General features: G+C 35.5%; 3 protein-coding genes across 3 annotated transcripts; 2 read left to right on the forward strand and 1 right to left on the reverse strand.

Moving 5' to 3' along the window:
* Positions 1-2,693: 2,693 nt before the first annotated feature.
* LOC140957030 (probable magnesium transporter NIPA4) lies at positions 2,694-10,135 on the forward strand. The gene is made up of 9 exons (XM_073414078.1): positions 2,694-3,494; positions 5,070-5,126; positions 7,599-7,689; positions 7,768-7,928; positions 8,043-8,170; positions 8,314-8,451; positions 8,861-8,953; positions 9,612-9,717; positions 9,951-10,135. The coding sequence occupies exons 1-9, from the start codon at positions 3,320-3,322 to the stop codon at positions 10,052-10,054; spliced, it is 1,053 nt and encodes a 350-aa protein (XP_073270179.1). The 5' UTR covers positions 2,694-3,319; the 3' UTR covers positions 10,055-10,135.
* Positions 10,136-11,523: 1,388 nt separating this feature from the next.
* On the forward strand, positions 11,524-15,069 carry LOC140957831 (ubiquitin-like domain-containing CTD phosphatase). Its single transcript, XM_073415226.1, has 6 exons — positions 11,524-11,892; positions 12,864-13,008; positions 13,188-13,302; positions 13,374-13,437; positions 13,600-13,765; positions 14,458-15,069. Exons 1-6 carry the CDS (start codon positions 11,612-11,614, stop codon positions 14,701-14,703), a joined length of 1,017 nt encoding a protein of 338 aa, XP_073271327.1. The 5' UTR covers positions 11,524-11,611; the 3' UTR covers positions 14,704-15,069.
* A 471-nt stretch (positions 15,070-15,540) lies between these two features.
* LOC140957538 (magnesium transporter MRS2-4) lies at positions 15,541-20,085 on the reverse strand. The gene is made up of 4 exons (XM_073414851.1): positions 19,648-20,085; positions 18,238-18,683; positions 16,044-16,322; positions 15,541-15,892 (listed from the first exon to the last, which is right to left on the reverse strand). Exons 1-4 carry the CDS (start codon positions 19,916-19,918, stop codon positions 15,614-15,616), a joined length of 1,275 nt encoding a protein of 424 aa, XP_073270952.1. The 5' UTR covers positions 19,919-20,085; the 3' UTR covers positions 15,541-15,613.
* Between the last annotated feature and the right edge of the window lie 358 nt (positions 20,086-20,443).

The following is a 20,443-nucleotide window of genomic DNA, read 5'->3' on the forward strand; positions in this document are numbered from 1 at the left end:
CATCGTACGCCACTATAAATTACTTAGAAATCAGTTCAGATAAGTGTGAATGTCGTCACCGCTTTGCCTTTTGTTGCACCAAGTAAAAGGCTCCCCTTTATACATAAGATCTTGGAGACCGTTGCCTTCAATAGCCTTGGAAAAGCCTGCATTTGTGTGCTTGGTCTTAAGGATTTTCCTAATATTTTTGATTCAAATAAGATCTCATTAAAATCCTCTCCAACAACCCACAAAATATGTTTCAGTTCATGAATCCCTGCGAGACCCCTAATTAGCTGCCATGATGAGTTCCTTAAGGCCACAGCTGGATTAGCAAAGAATCCTGTAAATATCTATTGTGTCAAATCCTTCTTAACAATACAGTCATTGTGTCCCTCCAAATATGATTGGATGTGCACATTTAATAGGTCTTTCCGCATAAGTATAAGGCCCCCTCTATGTCTATTGCAATCCACAAAGAACATGCCAATAAACTTAAATATATTCCTCCAGTTTCCGCACTATGATGCCACCAACATTTTTTTCACGAACGAAAATTTAAAAAAAAGTTACATTCGGTGAGTAAACACCTAAATTCACGGATTGCACGGTGGTTCCAAAGCCTTGGTGCATTCCAAACCAAACAACTCATTGAGCTCGGCGGTGTGGCTGCTTTTCATTATCAGTTATCGCAGTATCATCGAATTTCTGATTTCCACTGGAGCTTAGCTGATTAGTTGCTGATCTTTTCAAAGACTCTGTACTCAAAAGGTCCTTAGCAGGTTTCATTTCAAGAATTTGTTCCCCACGTGCCCTTCTTTTCCACTTTACCTTACCAGTTATAATAAATTTCTCTTTATGTGCCTTTTCATTCTCATCCCTTGCTAAGATTACTTCTCTTTCTAAAACCATATGATCACTTGATCTGAGATTCTAATATTATGTTGGTCTTCATCACGAATTTGTTTTTCGCCTGCAGCACTCGTCCCTGGAGGATTCAGTACCTACAGTTTTAGCCGCAGTCGCAACGATCGTCATTTGTTCGTAACGTTCATCATTGGCTCCCTTTGAAGGATGACTAGGAGATCCAAATCTTCTAGGACTATGGGATGAGTTAGATATAAATTTCCTCTCCCCTGAACCATTATCAGCACGCATCCAACTACCACAAGGAAGCTCATTTCCTTCTTCCTGCTTATCCTCACATTCCCTTATAACATGCCCCAACCAGCCACACTGATATAAAAAAGGACGGAGACTTCAATATAGTAGGATGATGAAAATATCCTCTTGAGAAAGTTCTGGACGAACCCATATGCCTTGCTTCCGTGGTCTATTAGTAGCCAAGATCACCCTAATTCTAGCAAACTTCCCCGTGCCTCTTCTATCCTCACCTGAATTGACTTGAACAACCCTTCTTATACACTCGCCTATATTCCTGAGAATAGACGTATGCATAAACGCTAAAGGCAAATTATGTCATCGGAACCATATTGTTATTTCATCAAACACCATATCCGAAGAGTGTTGAAAACCAGTCGGTGTTTTAAACAATACAAGGTCTTTGAAAAACGTCCCAGGGCTATCCAATATCACATGCCTTTTATCTAGATTGGAGTCAAACTCCATAAGCAAAAAGTTCTCCCCAATCACCCCGATCTTTACCCGTTTTCGCCTGCAAGATGCATGGCATTTGGGCTTGAAAAGTTTCCCAATTCACTATCTTTGGAGAGAAAACCTTAGCGATCAGGCAAGACTCCAATCGATGTTGCCCAATAGACGCCATATCTGTTGGAATTATAATCAGCTCCTCAACATCACATGCATAGTGTTTCAGAGAACTAATACGTTTAGCAATCTCCTCCGGGCTCCGAGTCCATAGATTATAATTCAACACGAAGTTCCAAAATGAAAGATCAAATCCCTACAAAAAGTGTAACTAAGAATCCAAAACAACGTGTTTTGGTTTAATGATCAAAACCCATAAAATCTTGGAATCCAGGATTAACTTCCCCTGATAATATCCCATATAATGCTTCTGATAGATGGATCATGTTTATATGATTATCAGAAACCTAGAGAACTCTCATAAACCATTTTTATGCCTGAGAAATTGAAAAAAACCTCAAACTCAAAGAACCATCGAAGGGTCTTTTCCATCACATAAATGTATAATAACTGTTTGGAAGGTAACTGATTTGGTCTTAAAAATTGTTCTTATATTATATAAAAAAAATTGGTTATATATTTAAACCTATTTTGAATTTTATTTTATAAGTCATCAAAATTTAATTTTAGAACAAGAAGTTCATTTTAGTATAATTTTTGTCTTTTTTATCTTTGGAGCGATTATATGACGACGGAATGAACTATATCAACTCGCAACATAGCACAAGTGTTGCATATGACACAATTTTATATTTCAACACAAAAACTCATATTAGATTGTGTTATAAGTCAATTTTGTGATATTAATCTTCAACTCGACTCTATTTATAAAAAAATATCACAATTTTATATTAAAACTATTAATTTTTAATTTAAATATGAATCGGATTGATTTATATCACAGAAATAAAAATAAATTCATAAGATGGTCACATTATATATCCAAATAATATTTTTAAGACCAATCAGCTTTTATAAAATAGTAACGACAAGCAATATTACTAGTCCTCGAAAGGAAATATAATTATACTGTAGGTGCAAAAAAGATCGATGTAACAAAATCAAAATTAAAATTCGAAGGAATTTCCCAATCCAAAGTGAAGATAGCAACACGATCTTGATTCCTCATATATCTGGTTGAATACTTTTCGTGTATATTTATGATTCCCAGTTGACGAATTGTTACCAGAAACGTAATCACACGGATTGTACTTGTCGGGGCTGCGAGTGGCTTTGGGTTGTTGCCAATCTATCCCCCAAGAACCCCAGTGGAGGAAAGTCTCAGCTTGGTAAAAACTATTTACTGCCAATTACTCTTCCGATCCACAAAATTATATGCGAAAATCCCATTTCACAGCTGTGCTTTCGTCACTGCCAGCCAGCCATTTTATCAATCTTTCGCTCATGTCCATCGCCGACAGCGACAAATCTTTCCTTAAAACATCAGAGGGAATCCCATTTCAATTGAATTCTTTTGTGCGAATCTCATTTCAGGATCCTCTCTCAGTGTAGTTTTACTGGGGTGGAGTTGGAGTTCGAGTTAACCCGAAAATTTGGGGGAAAATAGAGAACCCATTTGTTTGGTGCAATTTTTTGTTGTCCAAGTGGTTTACGATGGGTTTACGATAGATTGGTCTTCTGGGTTTTTTGTGCTTTACTGTATATAGTAAAGATGGCAGCTTCGGATATGAGTTTGGCGGCTGCGGCTGCAGATTCGTATAAGGGGATGTCATCTGATAATATAAAAGGGCTAGTTTTAGGTTTGTCTTCCAGCTTCTTCATTGGGGCGAGCTTCATTGTTAAGAAAAAGGGACTAAAGAAAGCAGGTGCTTCCGGCGTCAGGGCTGGTAATTTTTATTGGCACTTTATCTGTAACTGTTTACTTAATTTATTCTCGCTTCAATTTCGGAAATGTTGAAAATTGAGCAAGTGGAGGCGTTTTGAATTTTTTCTGGAGATGTTTCAAGTGTTTTTTGGATTTGGAAGTGTTGGAAGTGCTGCTATTTTGCTAGATTGTACTTTTGGTAGTATCTTCTTGATCGTGATTTTGTTTGCATGATGAACAAATTTGAAATTGCTGCTCAGATCAATCCCAGGCAGACGTGTCCTGTATCGAGTTTGAATTCCTTGAAGTCCTGTATTGGATATGTTACCTGACATGGAAAGATCTGTGGGCATCAACCGGCTAACCCAAAACCTTTAGTTTCGCGTTTTTGTTTGCCCAATTCGAGGGTGTTAAGCATTGTTAGATTGCTAATTAGCTCTTTATTGAAACAGTTTTAGGAAGACCAGGCAGAATTTATTTTCAAGAAGCCATGGTTTTGTAGTTTGACTTCTTGGATTTAGTGTTGGTGTCTTTAGTAGAATGTCTTGATTAGCGGCGATGAAGTTTGAATCTGATTGTTATTTTTTGCAACTTCCTTACTCGTTAAAACCTTCATTAACACTCAATATAATTTACTGAAGTAGTTTTATGGGTGAACTGATTTTGTTGGGTGAGTGAAGTATGCTATATGTTTGGATTCTAGAAACTGCTGATATACTTGAAGATGAGACAGCATTTTATTTTCTTAGACTTGAGTTTAATTTGGCTTTATTTTGTCGGGCAATGCTCATTCAATGTCTCCTACTTGGTGCCTGTCATCCTGATAAGTTCCGTGAGATGAACATTCAGGGAGTCAAGCAATTTAATAATCATAGTATAATTTATTATTACTAATTCCATCACCTAAACCAAGAGCAACCTTTATGTAAGCAACATTGGCTTTTTGTTATGGCGTGTGTTGACTTGTCACAAAAATTATTGGATGAAACCACTGTTCACAGACCAGCATCATGAAACAGTTTTCTAACTGCTTCCTTAAGGAGATAAATTATGAGAGTCTTTAACATTGTAGATATTGCAGCTTCCATTTTCATATCAACAGTAGGTAAAAAATGAGCGGAGTTGCTGTGGGTAACTTACTGTTATAGATTATTATGTCGTCAACTTTCTGCCTATTCAGAAGCATATCAAAAAGTTGCACTAAGTCAAATGCAGCAATGGTTCATTTGTTGAATTGTCTTTTCTGTTTACTGGAGCTAATAAAAAAAGTGCAGTATCGTACTGCTGTTAAGTTTTGGAAAAGATTACAGCAATAAGTCGTGGACATACTAATGATGGCATAGGATTGCTGTTATTTCCCAATATGTATGATTGCAGAGGATTGCTGTTATTTCCCAATAGTAGTTTGTGTTAGCCACTATTGTAGTGATAACACATCTTTCGTATAGCCAAGTGCTTTTTTCACATTGCTTGTAATTTATTTTATAATTAACATGCATGTCATCCTACCTTTTGTTGCCTGAGATATTTGCTTTTTGGTCAAATTTTCTCCTTGAATCTCTGTTTAAATTTTTCTCATAATATTTGTTTTCTGCAGGAGTTGGAGGATATTCATATCTATATGAGCCACTATGGTGGACAGGCATGATAACAAGTACGTCTATTCTATTTGTTTCTCGATTAAGTTGGAGATAGTTTGACAAGTATATTTCAACTGAACAACATCATTTTACATGTAGCACTCATGGTAATCCGAAAAAGAAACTAATATTTTTTTTTCTTTTTTACCATGGAGTCAACTGACGAAGTTTGTTTAGTTGCTCCTGCATATATATCAAGAAAAACTAGATATTTATCCTTGTTTGATCTACTGCATCAAATCATCATGCCTTTATTCATCAGTATGTGGATGAGATTGTTAATATTGATATATGTTGTGATTTTTAAAAGAAATGATTAACCCCACTGGACATCTAAAGATTATATTCTTTACTGTATTCAATGAGTGATTGTGATGGAGATGATTGTTCTCATTTTATGCTGACATTTTTTGGCCTTATGATATCAGTAGTTGAGCTACCGAATTTAACGTTGGTGTCTCTATAGTTTGGGGACCCAAGGACTTGTTTGATCTTCTCCCATTGTATCTCTCACCACACATATTGTATTAGTGATGATGTGTTGATACTGGCATGGAAATACCGAGCTCATATTGGTGGGGTTAATGGTTATTCTTATCTAACTGTAAAGTTGATTGCTTTTCTTGAGACATTTAAACAATTAGAATGACCAGAAGAATGAATGAATGTTGTATCTCTTATTCTAATGGCTTGTATTAAAACCAACATGTCAATGTGCTAGTAGCCTGTACAACATGTATCTCCATAGGACCTTCTTTCTCAAATTGCCTTTGTTAATGGTCATTCGCAAGGGATGGCTGTCAAGATTTGGGGTGCATAGCCCTGGAATTTGTTGAATGTTGGTCATGACTAGGGTTGCATACTGAAGCTCCATTTGTTGGTACAGTTCGGAGCTTGAAAGCTTTTGTTATCAGTTTTCAGCTTGAAATGAATGGTATAGAGAAGCAAGATTTGTCATTGGCATATGATAGTTTTATCATGTAAACATCTTGATAAATTTTGGAAGATATCATTTCATTAGTGATTAAATGAATGAGAATCAGTGCCTTTCATGTGTGTTGGTTTATGGAGAGGAATCACGTGTATGGTAAAACTCTTGGGGCGTGCTTGGTAGGATCCTATTCTATATATTTATGCTTGGTAAAACATTGAAATGAAAATACTCAATCCAATGGGAATGACTATTCTCGTGTTAATGGGAATGGTCATTCCATCCATTTTAGACGAGAATGATCATTTCCACTCTCAATACTTACATATTTCACCTTATTTAGTTTAACTAATTTAAATCTATATATTCATAATAATGATAACAATAATAATAAATAATATATATTATCATTATTATTTTACGTACTTTTATTTTTATAATAATTATAATAATTATAATAATAAATAAAACATTATATAATAATAAATAAAAATTGTATAAACAATAATAAAATAATATATACATATATTAATAATAANTATTATTTTAACAATAATATAATAATAACAACAACAAGAATATTTCTTGAGAAAATTTTTAATTAAAAAACATTTGATTATTAAATATAATTCATTATATTTCTTTTAGTACCAATCATTGTAATGAAATATAACTATAATTCCATTCATATCTCCATTCCATTCCAAGATTGATTCTGTTCATGTTTTATTCCATTAATTCATATCAATCATGCCCTGGATATATTGGGGTTTTTGACATATTAGATAAGAGTTACAGCCTTGCTAGGTTCAATGTTGATATGTGGCCTGAAAGAGAATTTGATCACTTATATATTAGAGCAATTTGAAGTTGGAAGTGGCTGAAGTAATGACGTTGTGTTTTTTGAATTTTGTTCCATAGATTGGCACCTTTGCGTGGCCGGAAGTTATTGGTTTCAATCCTCCCATAAGTCCTTTTTGGTGGTGGTTTCGAATACTTCTTTATTCCTGTGGCGAGGGGCTTGGGGGAGTAAGATACCATAAAAGAGCTTAATGCTAGTATAAAAACTGTACTGACTGGAAGCAGTGTATCGGTGAGATGTTTTCAACTGAGCCAGTCTCTGTGAAAGGCGGTGAAGAGGAAACATAAAAATTTCTCTACTTGGTGAAAGCCATATAAAAGTTGAGAGAACGACTGGATTTCAACCACTGGAACCTAGTGACATTAAGCAGACAGTTGTTAAATAACCTGATATACTTGTTCACATTTGAGTGGAAAGCCAACCCCTCAAATACAATATTCCATCGACTTACTCATTATTAACTGTTCTAGGGTAATTATGATATTGTCATGTTCCCTTGTCACGCTCATTTCTGTTTCTTATTGTACCCTCCCTTCTTCTAATTTAATCAATTATTTTTTGTTACCATTCTTTTTTTTTTATACCCTTATAAAATAAAATCAACATAGAAAAACATTTTGAATTTAAGCAGTATTGTCAGCCTGTTATATTTCTAAAACTGAGAATTCTTTTTGTTTATTTTTGGTCGGGCAGTGATTGTCGGAGAAATCGCAAATTTTGCGGCTTATGCATTTGCACCAGCAATTCTAGTGACCCCTCTTGGAGCTCTCAGCATTATTATCAGGCATGATATCGTTACAGAGACATTAGTTGACTTTGTTACAATGCCTTGTTTGTTAGTTGATTCGTGTGAGTATTGCAGTGCTGTACTTGCGCACATTATTTTGCGGGAGAGGTTACACATTTTTGGTATTCTTGGCTGTGTTCTGTGTGTTGTGGGCTCCACAACCATTGTCTTGCATGCTCCACGAGAACGTGAGATTGAATCTGTGAAAGAAGTCTGGGACCTTGCCACTGAGCCAGGTAACTTCACATTTTGGCTTTCTTTATTACTTGGTTGATCATACTGCGGCACTCTTCTCTATCTTTTTTATGCCATGTTCCCTACTGAGCATATATGTTACATCTGTCCTGCAGCTTTTCTCTTCTATGCATCTCTGGTGATGGCAATTGTCCTCGTACTTGTATTTCATTATATCCCAGAATATGGACAGACACATATAATGTTTTACATTGGTGTTTGTTCACTAGTTGGCTCCTTGTCGGTAGGTATTTCTTATAGGATAATTCGTTCCTTCTCAAGTTATCTGTCTTTTCATTCAGTCAAATCAAGAAAATAAGAAATATAGAAAAGCTTTTGTTTGTGTAGTTTCTGTAAATATTAATACTGTGAACGCTGACTTTGCAGGTCATGAGCGTAAAAGCACTAGGAATTGCTTTGAAGTTGACATTGTCAGGAATGAATCAGCTAACATATCCCCAGACGTGGGCTTTTGCTATAATTGTTGGTACTTGCGTGGTTACTCAAATGAATTACTTAAATAAGGTAAAATAATATCAGTTATTTCTTTATTACCGTGTTGATGTGTCTGTTATGTTTTAAAGCAATTAGCAACACCATTACTACCATGCGGGTTCGTCCTTAGGCGTGGTTATCTCAGAAGATAGGACTTTATCGGTTTATCCGTTCATGCCAGTTATATTGATTTAGCCATCAACTTTTGTTTGGTTTTTCATTCTGTTGGGAGTCTGTTTGTCCGACTACTTGAACAAAGAGAGAATTCTCAAAATTTTCCAACTTTATTTCTACTGACTTTGCATGTACATATCTAATACTGGCTGTTTTTTTTTCTCTAATGCCATAGATTTTCTCCTGTGGTATTGCAAGAGGTAGTTTTGGATGACGTCCCTGTATAAACTTTCAATTTTCTAATCTATTGTAAATCTAAATGCAGGCTCTTGACACATTCAACACTGCTGTAGTTTCACCTATTTACTACGTAACGTTCACATCCTTAACTATATTGGCAAGTGTGATCATGTTCAAGGTAATTAATTATTCATCTCAATGGATTAATTAATATTAAGAATGTTATTTTGGTCGTATAATGGTTTCATAATAAACAAATGTAAAACTGCCATCGTTGTTCACAATATCCAATCTCAGTTAAAAAAGTTATATTGTTGGGGGGAACCATATACTCGAGGGCTTGTAACGAGGAAACATGAATACCATGCACACAATCATGTTTTTCGGCCAGATAAGGAGTGGAGATTTCTCCTACTGTCCCTTATGGCTGTTTGTATGTTACTGTGATCAAGATGAGGTCCTTTAAACTACTACATGGCTTGAAAACTTAGATTTGCACCATTCTGTCACAGGTGCTTGGTTCTATAAATATTTCTGAAAATTGATGGAACATAAATATATAAGCTATTTGAGGAAATATGTGAAGTCCATGTAGTTTATTATGAATTATTGGCATCATTGGTTACCTACCATTTCAATCTGCACACTCCATTAATTTTTGTTCTGGGCAAATTGTAGAACACAATGTAGTTAAAAAAAACATCTTGCTGGATCTTTTGTGCTTTCCCGTGAATAATTCGTTTTAGACAGTTATACTCAAATGGGCAATAAAACGCCAGTGATGTAATGAAACTTCATGATATTATGATTGACAAGGTTTTGTTTACCATGAACAGGACTGGGACAGGCAGAATCTAACCCAGATTGTTACAGAAATGTGTGGCTTTGTGACTATTCTTTCCGGAACCTTTCTTCTTCACAAAACAAAAGACATGGCTGACGGTATACACTATTTAATATTCTAAGTTCTAGCTCAGAGTTGATGAAATCTATGCAAAACTTTTCAAAATTTTTGGAACACAATTCTGATCAACGAGCATATAATTGGCGAACTTGTTTATGGAAGCACTCGATCTAAACTATCTAGTTTATAAAGCAGGAGTTTTTGCTACTTCTTATCCAAACACACTCCACTGTAAGTACTTGGTGGTTTTCTGATCCATATCTTGTTGTAGGTTCTTTATCTATGAGCATGAAACTTCCTAGATACGCTGACAATGAGGATGGTTTTGGTAGAGAAGACATTCCCCTACGGCGCCAGGAATCATCAAGAACATGATGTATTTTTTCCCACATTTATTTTTTTTTTGTATTTTAACTTGTAACTCTTTTTTGTCGAAATAGAGCTCTTTGGGGAATATACCGCAGAAGAAGTGTATTTTATCAATACTGGATCAGTCCTCACTGCCAATTTTACATCGATGAGTTGCAAAAAAGAGTGAACATTTTTTCATGTTTTTTCCGGAGGTCCGGAGAGAAATAAACCCAAGAAGCTAAAAAAGATATCTTTGTGCAATTGCAATAATCGGGTTCGACTCATAGTTATTCTCGACGGTGAACATGTTATAAGAAAAGTGTAATATATAACAAGGTGCACCCTGGATTGATAAACCTTTTGAATCTGCCAATATCTCTTTGTTAGTTGGGAGAGAGTTTGTTTTCAATGAATATTTTATCATTTCTTGCTACGAAACCCGTAAAAAAGGTTGAATAACATTTTTGAAATATAAATGAATAATCGTTAAGAGATTAAGCTTTGTTTTAAAGTAGATACCAAAAGCTTACTTCGGCCAAAAAAAAAAAAAAAAACCCCATAAATAAAATGTTTGATTCAGTCCAAACCATAATCTGAAATCATGTTCTAAATTTACATGCCAAGTAGGAAAATTTTGTAATTTATTTCAAACTTTTATCTCACTATTTTATGCATTTTATCAAATATTTCGATAGAATTCAAATTGATCGAAATGTAACATAAGTATTTTATATATGGCAAAAACTTGTGTGAGACGGTCTCACGGATCGTATTTTGTGAGACATATATCTTATTTGGGTCATTCATGAAAAAATACTACTTTTTATGCTAAGACTTAAGAGTATTACTTTTTATTGTGAATATCGGTAGGGTTGACCCGTCTCACAGATAAAAATTCGTGAGACCGTCTCACAAGAGACCTACTCTTTATATATTAACTGTCGAATATTGAATTTTATACTTATACTACTTTCATCTATATAGTTTATTTTAGGTTTGCATTAGGGGTGACAATATATACCGATTTGATTTTATGAAAACATATTAAAACTATATCATTTTAAATAATCTTATATAACTTTAATATATGTTTTTACTATAATAGTTGAGTTTTTTTTATTGATTAGATATTTAATACTATGTTATCGAATAATAATTATTCTTAATAGTAATAATAAACAATAAAAATATTAGTATTAAACATGATAAGAGTACTAACTACTAATAAGTAATAAGAAATAAAAATATTTGATAATAAGATATATATATTATTAATATAAAGATATATTTTCACTATTAAATGAATAATTAACAATTATAAAAATGATAATGTTAATAAATTTAATAAGAAATTCGGTTTATATTTTTTGATAAAATATGGGAAGAGATTTTACGGAAACATAAGGGTATATTAGTAATTTGAAGGTAGATGGGGGGAGAGAACTAAAACAAAATTAATACAGGGGGGTGAATTGAATTGAAGTTTGGCTATTAAGGCAATTTACCCTTAACCTTAATTGAGCATATTGGGTCGGATCCAAACCACAAAATCTTCGTATCCATTAGCGGACCCGCTCGCTGATGGCAACTGAAACGGCGTCGTCGTCCGCCGCGGTGGCGGCTTCGGCTTTGACGGAGGAGGAGCTGACTCTTTCTGTGAAATGGAGCGGAAAAGAGTACACCGTCAGAGTTTGCGGCGACGACACGGTGGGGGAACTCAAGCGCCGGATATGCGAGGTCACCAATGTGCTACCCAAACGCCAGAAACTTCTGTACCCTAAAGTAGGCTCCAAGCTCGCCGATGATTCTCTGCTTCTATCGCAAATTCCTCTTAAAGCTTCCGTCAAAATGACCATGATGGGGTATGCATTCAAAGTTAATTCATTTTAGCTTAAGTCAGTAGATTTTATCTGTATTGTAACTAGGAATTCAAGTTGGTTGCAGATATATGTCCGGAGAGAAGGATGTTTTGTCCTATGATTGTTTCTTTTTTTCCCGTATAAATGAAATTAGGTTCTTCTGAGAAATGTTTGCAAATTTTACTGAATATATTGTTATGTTTGTGAAAAGGTACTTCATTTATGCCTTTCCTCCAAAGTTTGGTTCAGAATAGGTTCTAAAATGGATTTTAGGATACTTTTGGATGAATATAAAGGTGGAAACTGGTAAAGAAATTGATTGGTGGCGGGTTTCAGTTTACCAAATCACGGGGAGGATGATTAGGAACTTTCGGTAAGATCCAGCTAGGGTCTTAGCAACTTTATTGTTTAGCAATTGGACAAGCCATAAACATTTACTGTTTGTGTGGACACCAGAAACCGGAAAAAGAGTTAAACTTGTAATAAACATTTCATTTTTTTTTCCTTACTCTATCCTCTGATTAAATTATGTTTATCAATAAACTTTCAATAGGCGGTAATGGTTTGAACTGTTATTTAACCTTTTTAACGGATGAAACGTAACACCTCAGTTTTTTTTTGTTAGGTGATCTTTTTTTTGATAGGAAACTAAGTTAGGTGATCTTAACATAAGGATGTGTGTCTTATGTCTATATTGTTGTCATCGTACCTTTATGACTAACCGTTTTGGTGCCTCTTTCAGTCATTTCTTCATGCTTGCACCTTCTGCATTCAATAAACACGAACTTTAAGCTGTTTCATTATCTTTATATTTTGTACCTAAAATAGTGTTTGGGTCCTGTTAGTTATTCTATCCATTTTAACTCGAACAGTGCAGTTAACATGGCTGTGCAGAAATATCCAATAACTCTAGATTTGGAGGTTTATGACTTGTTGTATATTTGAATTTTATATCGTTTTAATTCGATTTGCAGTACTGTTGAAGATGATATTATTGTGGATCCTGTGGAGTCTCCAGAGATTATAGATGATTTTGAACTTGGGCAAGATGAAGCCGTGGACATTAAAGATAAAGAAGTCAATAAACAGAAACTGAGACGTCGTATTGAGCAATTCAGAGTAAGTTACTCTCTATCCTCCTTTTCTTTGATTCATCTGTATAATGAGATTATTATGTTATATGTCCTGATTGTTTGTAGGGTAACTATAGTATTTTGAACTACAGTGTTGCTTATTAGTAGGAAAAAATAGGCTTTTCATCTCTAGATGATCTTTATGTCCTTGGCTCTTCATGCTAGATCGAAGTCCGAAATCCCTGCCGTCAAGGTAAAAAACTGCTCGTTCTGGATATTGACTATACCCTCTTTGATCACCGGTCTACTGCAGAGAATCCTTTAGAACTAATGCGGCCTTGTAAGTGTTTCTTGACAAAAGCTCTTTTGTTTTCCTTTTCTGCTATGTTCATCGTTCTACATTTTACGCAGATCTTCATGAATTTCTCTCGGCCGTCTATGCAGAATATGATATCATGATATGGTCTGCAACCAGGTCACTGTTTGCTTCCTCTTCATTATTCTATGTTCTTTCTTTTGAGGGGTTTTATATGATGAATTTGTTCATCATATTCATCGGCACCAACTAGTGTTGTGTGGATTTACGTATATCCGCAGATGTTTGATTATAGAATATGGATATATTTCATTTCTGCAGCATGAAGTGGGTTGAACTGAAGATGGGAGAGCTTGGTGTACTGAACAATCCAAATTATAAAATTACAGCCCTTCTTGATCATATGGCGATGATAACTGTTCAATCAGATACTCGAGGGGTCTTTGACTGCAAACCACTTGGTTTGATTTGGGCTAAATTTCCCGAGGTCAGACTTCATATCTTTCTTATTTTTATCGTTTATGTGTTGGTTTCTCCACAAGAAAAGTATTATTATTATGTAATGTCGGTGACTAGTGAGACTCCTGAAGACCACATTTTTGTTGTTGCATCATTTATTCCCGTCACTAGAATAATAAATCTCCTGTGGGAGGATGTGAATTTGCGTACAAGTAGGGAAATTTACTAGTCTTAGTCACTGACGTTCTTTTGTGAAGTCCCTCTGCATCCGCCATCTGTACATTTCAATCATGAATTTTGGACAAAGTTCTGAAAGTTCGTCCATCACATGTTTGGCTTTTGTTATAATATTTATTTTTTGTTGAAATGTGAAACTGCATTTTGAAATGTCAGTCTTTCCTGCAAAAACTCTGGAAGACATTCTCTTATCATCTGCACTTGTTATATGCCATGCCCCCCATTTTAGCTAGTGTATAGATATGTCAAAGCACTTGCAGATATTAATAGTAAGAACTCTTGAACAAGTTAAAGAATCAACTAAAGAGATTGTGTTTTTGCCAATCCAGGGAAGCATATTTGAAAATCTAAAAGCTTTACCACTGCTCGGAGGTTAAATGGAATGGATTTTCTAATACCACTGTCTCAATAAGATTTTTTTTTTCAAAAAGTAATCTTTTTTCAAGTAAACCTGATTTAACATATACCATGATATGCCTGCAGTTTTACGGTGCCAAGAATACCATAATGTTTGATGACTTACGAAGGAACTTCGTGATGAACCCACAAAATGGTTTGACCATTAAACCATTCAGAAAAGCCCATGCAAATAGGAGCACCGATCAGGAATTGGTGAAGCTGACCCAGTATTTACTTGCTATCGCAGAGCTTGATGATATCAGTGTCCTCGATCACAAACATTGGGAGTCATTTCATGAGGACAGTGTCAAGAGGCGTAGGCATGCTTAAACTACTTGAAATATTTATTAAACAGCTATGCTTCTTTAATATCTACTGGATTCTCTATTATGTAGTCGGTTTCTTTCTACTATGTATATTTAGATACTGGCTGGGGATCTGTCGAGGAGGTGAGTTATTGAGTATAGTGAGATCGAGTGAAATAGCATCATACCAAAATATGTTACGGATACTTGGAACCTATCGTCATAAGATTGCGGCACATGAAGTTATTAGAAGTCGAGTGGGGTAGATGTGGGTTGATGATGGTCACTGCAACAAGATTACTCTATTTTGTCTGCATTGTTGTCCGTGGGAAACCTTGTAAATGTGATATATTATTCAGACATTGATCATAACTGTGGGGTATGCATTGAAGTTGCTCTTGCTTGATTTTTTCTTTCTTTTGAAAAATACATGTCTGGCGACCATGGTTGAATTTTGTTGTATATGTCTAATTGGACACTGGTTTCAGAGGATATGCAAAATGTTATTGACTTCAAATCAGCCCTATCATGTGTCTTATATATCTAATAAGGTGCGTCTGAATCGAAGGATTTAAAATCAAATAGTTTCAATCTTTGAGTCTATTCGGGTATTTTTTAATTCCATGATTTCGAATTTTACTTCAGTTCATTTTTTAATGTGACGTATTTCAAAATCTGACCAAGTAGTTTTTTGAGATGGAATCGATGCATGTTGAGATAGGGCGTCGATTCAGATTAAAAAAAGTGAAAAGACCAGGTTTTGAAACTTCATATTCAAATTTTTTTGGGTCCATTTTAAATTACTACCTCTCAAGTAACTAAATGTTTAGCGACAACAGAAAGTGCTCACCCCAAGAAAAGAAAAACAAAAGATCAAGAACGTCATAATATACTTGTTTTCGCTGTCTCGGATGGAATCGACGTATTTATACAGTTCAATTCCCAATAAGCTTCTTCCATCTGGCATACCACAAAACAAGAAAAAATAGCACTATGCAAGCAGCTGACATGGATCCAACAACACGACCAAATATCCCATTCGTGTTGTACAATGTGCAAGGAATATTCATACCAAATATCCCAGCAAGAAGAGTTTCCACAGCTATGGCAAATGAAGCAATTGTCAATGTTAACTGCAGTTGAATGAGTTCATTTCTTTGGTTATCGAGTTGGATGTTAACGTAGTCCTCCGTGTCATCAATATACTCACGTACCTGCAGGTTTAATATACACGAAAGACAAGAATGTCAATCGAGTAACAGTCAAGGACATGAGAAGGACGTCACTGAGAAGAAAATAACATCGATATAAATCCAGAAAATGAAAAGGGGATTGTTACACTAATAATGAGAAGAAAATACTGACAGAGAGAATCTTGTTTCGGGTGCCATCCAGTTGTGTGAAGTAAGCTTCAAGCAACATTTCTAGGTCCTCCACATCATGGTCATTTTGATAGTTGCTCACCAAACTACCACTTCTTGTAAAGCTGAGCCGACCGAGATGATGTGCTGCAGGAACAACACCATTTAGTGCCATAGCTCCAGCCATTGCCTCAGATTGTTGATTCTGTGTCCACTTCCGTGTTAAGTACAGTTGAGCCATGTCTTCATTGTCATCTAAAAGATGTTCGATTTCATCTCTCACCTGTCACAGACATGTTAGTTCAATTTTAATACGATAAAAATAATAATGTTTGGAGAGAGAAATCAAGAGAGAAACTATAATGCAATACCGCACCAAATATCAGGATACGACCATAGTTATAAAAGGCGAGCGCCTGGCTGCGCCTAGGCGACAGGCGCACCTTTTGCGCCCGGGTGATAACCCAGGCGCAATACATTAATCAAGCGCGCGCCTGGGCCTCTGCTGAAAGGCGCGCGCTTGTGCGCTCGTACCAATAAAGCCATTTATGGTACGATTCTATACGTATAATTAAAGCCCAATAAGTTTTAAGCCCAATAACAAACAGAATCCCTATTTTATTTTCTAAAAAGCCCTGCATGTGTGCATTTTTCTCCCTAGATAAGCCAAATACTCTAAAGTCTAAACCTTTTTATTGCAGTTATGAGAGCCTTCACTAGATGTGTTCATATTTATTTTTTGCTTTCTTGTTTCAGTTTTTCAACGGATATGGATACCATGGAATGTCATTTGAGCAAACATATGCTATCCACACTTTTAATGTCATAGCCTTATTCAAATCCTTCCCAGTAAATGATTATGAACCCCACACCTGATGTCCTGATCGCTGCCGGTTGTGAGTAGATAAGCCAAATACTCTAAAGTCTAAACCTTTTTTTTCATGTTTGCTGTCCAATTGAATTTACTGAAGTAATCTGTAATATCATTTGGAGTTGGTTTGTATTTTATTTTTTTAATACATTATTATCAGAATTATGAATGAACTAGAATTTTTTGATTTTCAAATGCGTTTTACTTCGATAAAGCGTACGCTTCGCCTCGCGCCTCAGGCTCCAAGGCACCCTAGCGCTTTAGTGCGCCTTGCGCCCCAAATAACTATGGATACGACTAAGATGTTAAAAAAAGCCTAGAATCCACATGATTTTAACAAATTTTTCATGCTATTTTTCTTCTGATAAAAACTTCATAAAATCTGCGAGAACACCAATTACTTCCAGAAAAGTGCTTGACAGTGTGCTCAGCTTTTTCTTCTTGCACACTATTGCAACTCCAACAACTCACAAAATGTCCACAGTTTAAACATGTCAACATGTGTTTGACACTAGACAAGAATTAGTCTTAAGAATAATCCTTAATAGAAAAAGAAACCATAGCCCCCCTGGACAATATCCTTCAAAGTGTTAAAAAGTTAATTTACAAAGTAACCTCGGTAAATTATTGACACCGAGAATATAAACTTCTTTGGCTCGTAGACCAGTTTATGAGATTATATTAAGTCGGAGATTATAAACCAAGCACCAACAATCCTACTGGCATATGAAGATGCAAACAGAAAGAGATAAAACCACAGACTAATCACTTTCCAAAACAAGATGGATTAACGGCATAGATAAAGAAAAGGTGTGATGATAGCACAAAGCAAATAAATGAGAAAAAATATCAGGTGTCATTATAAGTTATTTCTTCAAGCCAGGCAAAGGAAACGTCACAAAATTATTTCCAAAAGCCAAATAGCATTCCTCAAAGACCGAACCGATCTTGCATATAATCAGGAGAATTTATATCGTTATCTAATTGCACAAGTGTCTTGAGCAATCCCATACTGATAAGTACTGAGCAATATATTGAAACTTTAATGATGTTAAGCGCCGTTTCAAGGATAGATGCACGTAAACAGGATGTAAGAACAAAAGGAAAAAGAAAAAATTACTCGACCCAAAAAAAAACCGAAAAAACAGGTAGACGAACGACATAAAATAACATCCTTAGCATGAGCTGCCTTCTATCACACATACATGAAAAGGTTTGGCATCTCCAACCAAAGTCCCACATAGAATATGTAGCAACAGCTATGATTCAAATGATCTCCTACATTCTTGATTAAATAACAAGAAAAAAAGTAAGAAGATATTTGTACCTTTTGTACACGTGCAAGTAATCGAGTGAGGTTGCTTTTGAGACTCCGCACATGTTCAAGATTCTTAGTGCTCACGTGTATAGCCAGATCATCCAAAGCAGGGTAAGCATCTCTCTCAAGTTCTGCCACACTGGAGTCCAAATATGTACAAACAACCTCTAATGCTATTTCCAAAACCTGGAACTCGAAAGGAAGTTCATCTTGCAAACCTCCCGCGGCTTCAGGAACAGCTAACCACTGTCCGGTTGTGGGAGATTGGAATTCGTTATATGGAGAGATCATTTGGCCTGCCACATGCTCAGAAGGGATTTTATGTGGTAATTGTCGCCTCAGCTGATCAACAAATGGAAGAACCTCCTGCCGAAGAGGATCAAGCAATAATACTTCTTCAGCAGTAACTATTGCTCTTATATATTCCAAGTTTACAATCATGGCTTTCTCCCTAGCTGCAAAAGAAATTAGAACAAACCTTGTCATTCTTCCATAATACATACTGTTAGTGCAAAAATATCCATTAAACATATATTCTTGCCAACAAGAGGCCCGATTGATAATCAAATGAAGACTTCTGATGCAGGACCAAAATGAGACTCAATGATTGGCTACAACTATTCATGAGTGGAACCAGATTAGCATCTACGAGGTTACAAAATTCAGAAGGAAACAAAATGTATACCTTGATAATTAAATGATTTATGGTTAAGCACTGAAATACATTAAATGAACACCACGACATCATGATGCAGAAGAACTGCTTAATACCAAAATAATGCATCCTCTGACAAAAACCTTGACCCTTTTTATAAGAGACCAAATGCAACCTTCAGCAGTCAGCATGAAATCATGCCTGGACTACAGTCAACCATCACCAAGTTCAATATAGAAAAGAACATCAATTCAAAGTTGGCCATAAAATCAAACTGTTGCGGATCACTCATTATATAACAATATTTTCTACCCGGACTCTCGCTTTCGGGTTCCTGCCCCTATACATTTCCACCACAGAATAAAAATGTTAACCAGTAGGATATCTCTGAAAACATTTAAAACACAATTCTTACTGACTTATTTGCTCCAAAAGTAGAAATAAAAAGCTCAGGCAACCAGTAATTAGCCTCTTGATGGAAATTATTCAAGGGTGGAAAACAGATATTCATCATACAAAATAAAATAGTAATATCAAGTCATCAAATTCATCCGTAATTACGAGGAAAAAGAAAGCATAAAAACGCCAAATCACAGCATTACCAGATTAATAAGAAACATTTACAAACAAACCCGCAGGCAAACACCTGAAAACAACCACAGCACCCAAAAACCTCAGAAAATAATGCTTCCCTACAGGGGCCCACCAGAAACAGGTACAAACAAACAAAACTAAACATCTGTAACAAAATCTGGGAGCTTTACCGAGGATGCTGGAGGAATGAGAGAATATGGGCCCAAGAATCCTTAAATCCCTCGCGGGAATCGAAGCCCTTTTAATTATCACGCTCTTATCACATTCAATGAGCTCCGATTGTCCCCAACGATCCATTCTCATCCACAGGCGTGCACCTGCAGCCTTCTTCTTCACCACCGCCTTGTTCGCCGCCGCCGCCGCCATCATCGAATTCCTCGCCACATCAGCCGTCGGCGGCAGAGCAGACTTCTTCCTCCGTCTCAACGTCAATTTCCCCATTTTCGGTAGATATCTAGCCTACACAAAGAATGACCATGTGCATATATGCGTTCTATATGGAGTATGCCTCTTCGTCTTCGCTTTATTCTTCCATAAAATATACAATTTTCATGATTTTTTATGAACCAATGGGGAATGGAGCCCTCTCGGGAAGCAATCGGATTCTTTATTGGCTCGTAATCTATACTATTATATTATATTAAATGTGATAGAGATGACATCAATTTTTTTTTCAATTTTACTCTTATAAGATATTAATATTATATTTTTGTTTTTTATTTTTTATTTTTTTAATTTCAACACGTATTTTTTTATTTATTTTTATTTCAACAATTCAAATATCAATTTAATCTTTCCATAATTTGTCAAATTTCACTTTAGTCCATCGATAATAATAAAAAATATTGTAAACACACGCATCGTGTGTGCATAATAACTAGTAATAATTGAATAATCCCTACTCCTTTCGAGACTCGAATGCGCTTCGATTGGAAGTTATATTCAATTTAAATTTTTATATATTTT

The sequence above is a fragment of the Primulina huaijiensis genome, chromosome 14 (assembly GCF_012295235.1).
Source record: "Primulina huaijiensis isolate GDHJ02 chromosome 14, ASM1229523v2, whole genome shotgun sequence".
In the NCBI taxonomy this organism is placed as follows: Eukaryota; Viridiplantae; Streptophyta; class Magnoliopsida; order Lamiales; family Gesneriaceae; genus Primulina; species Primulina huaijiensis.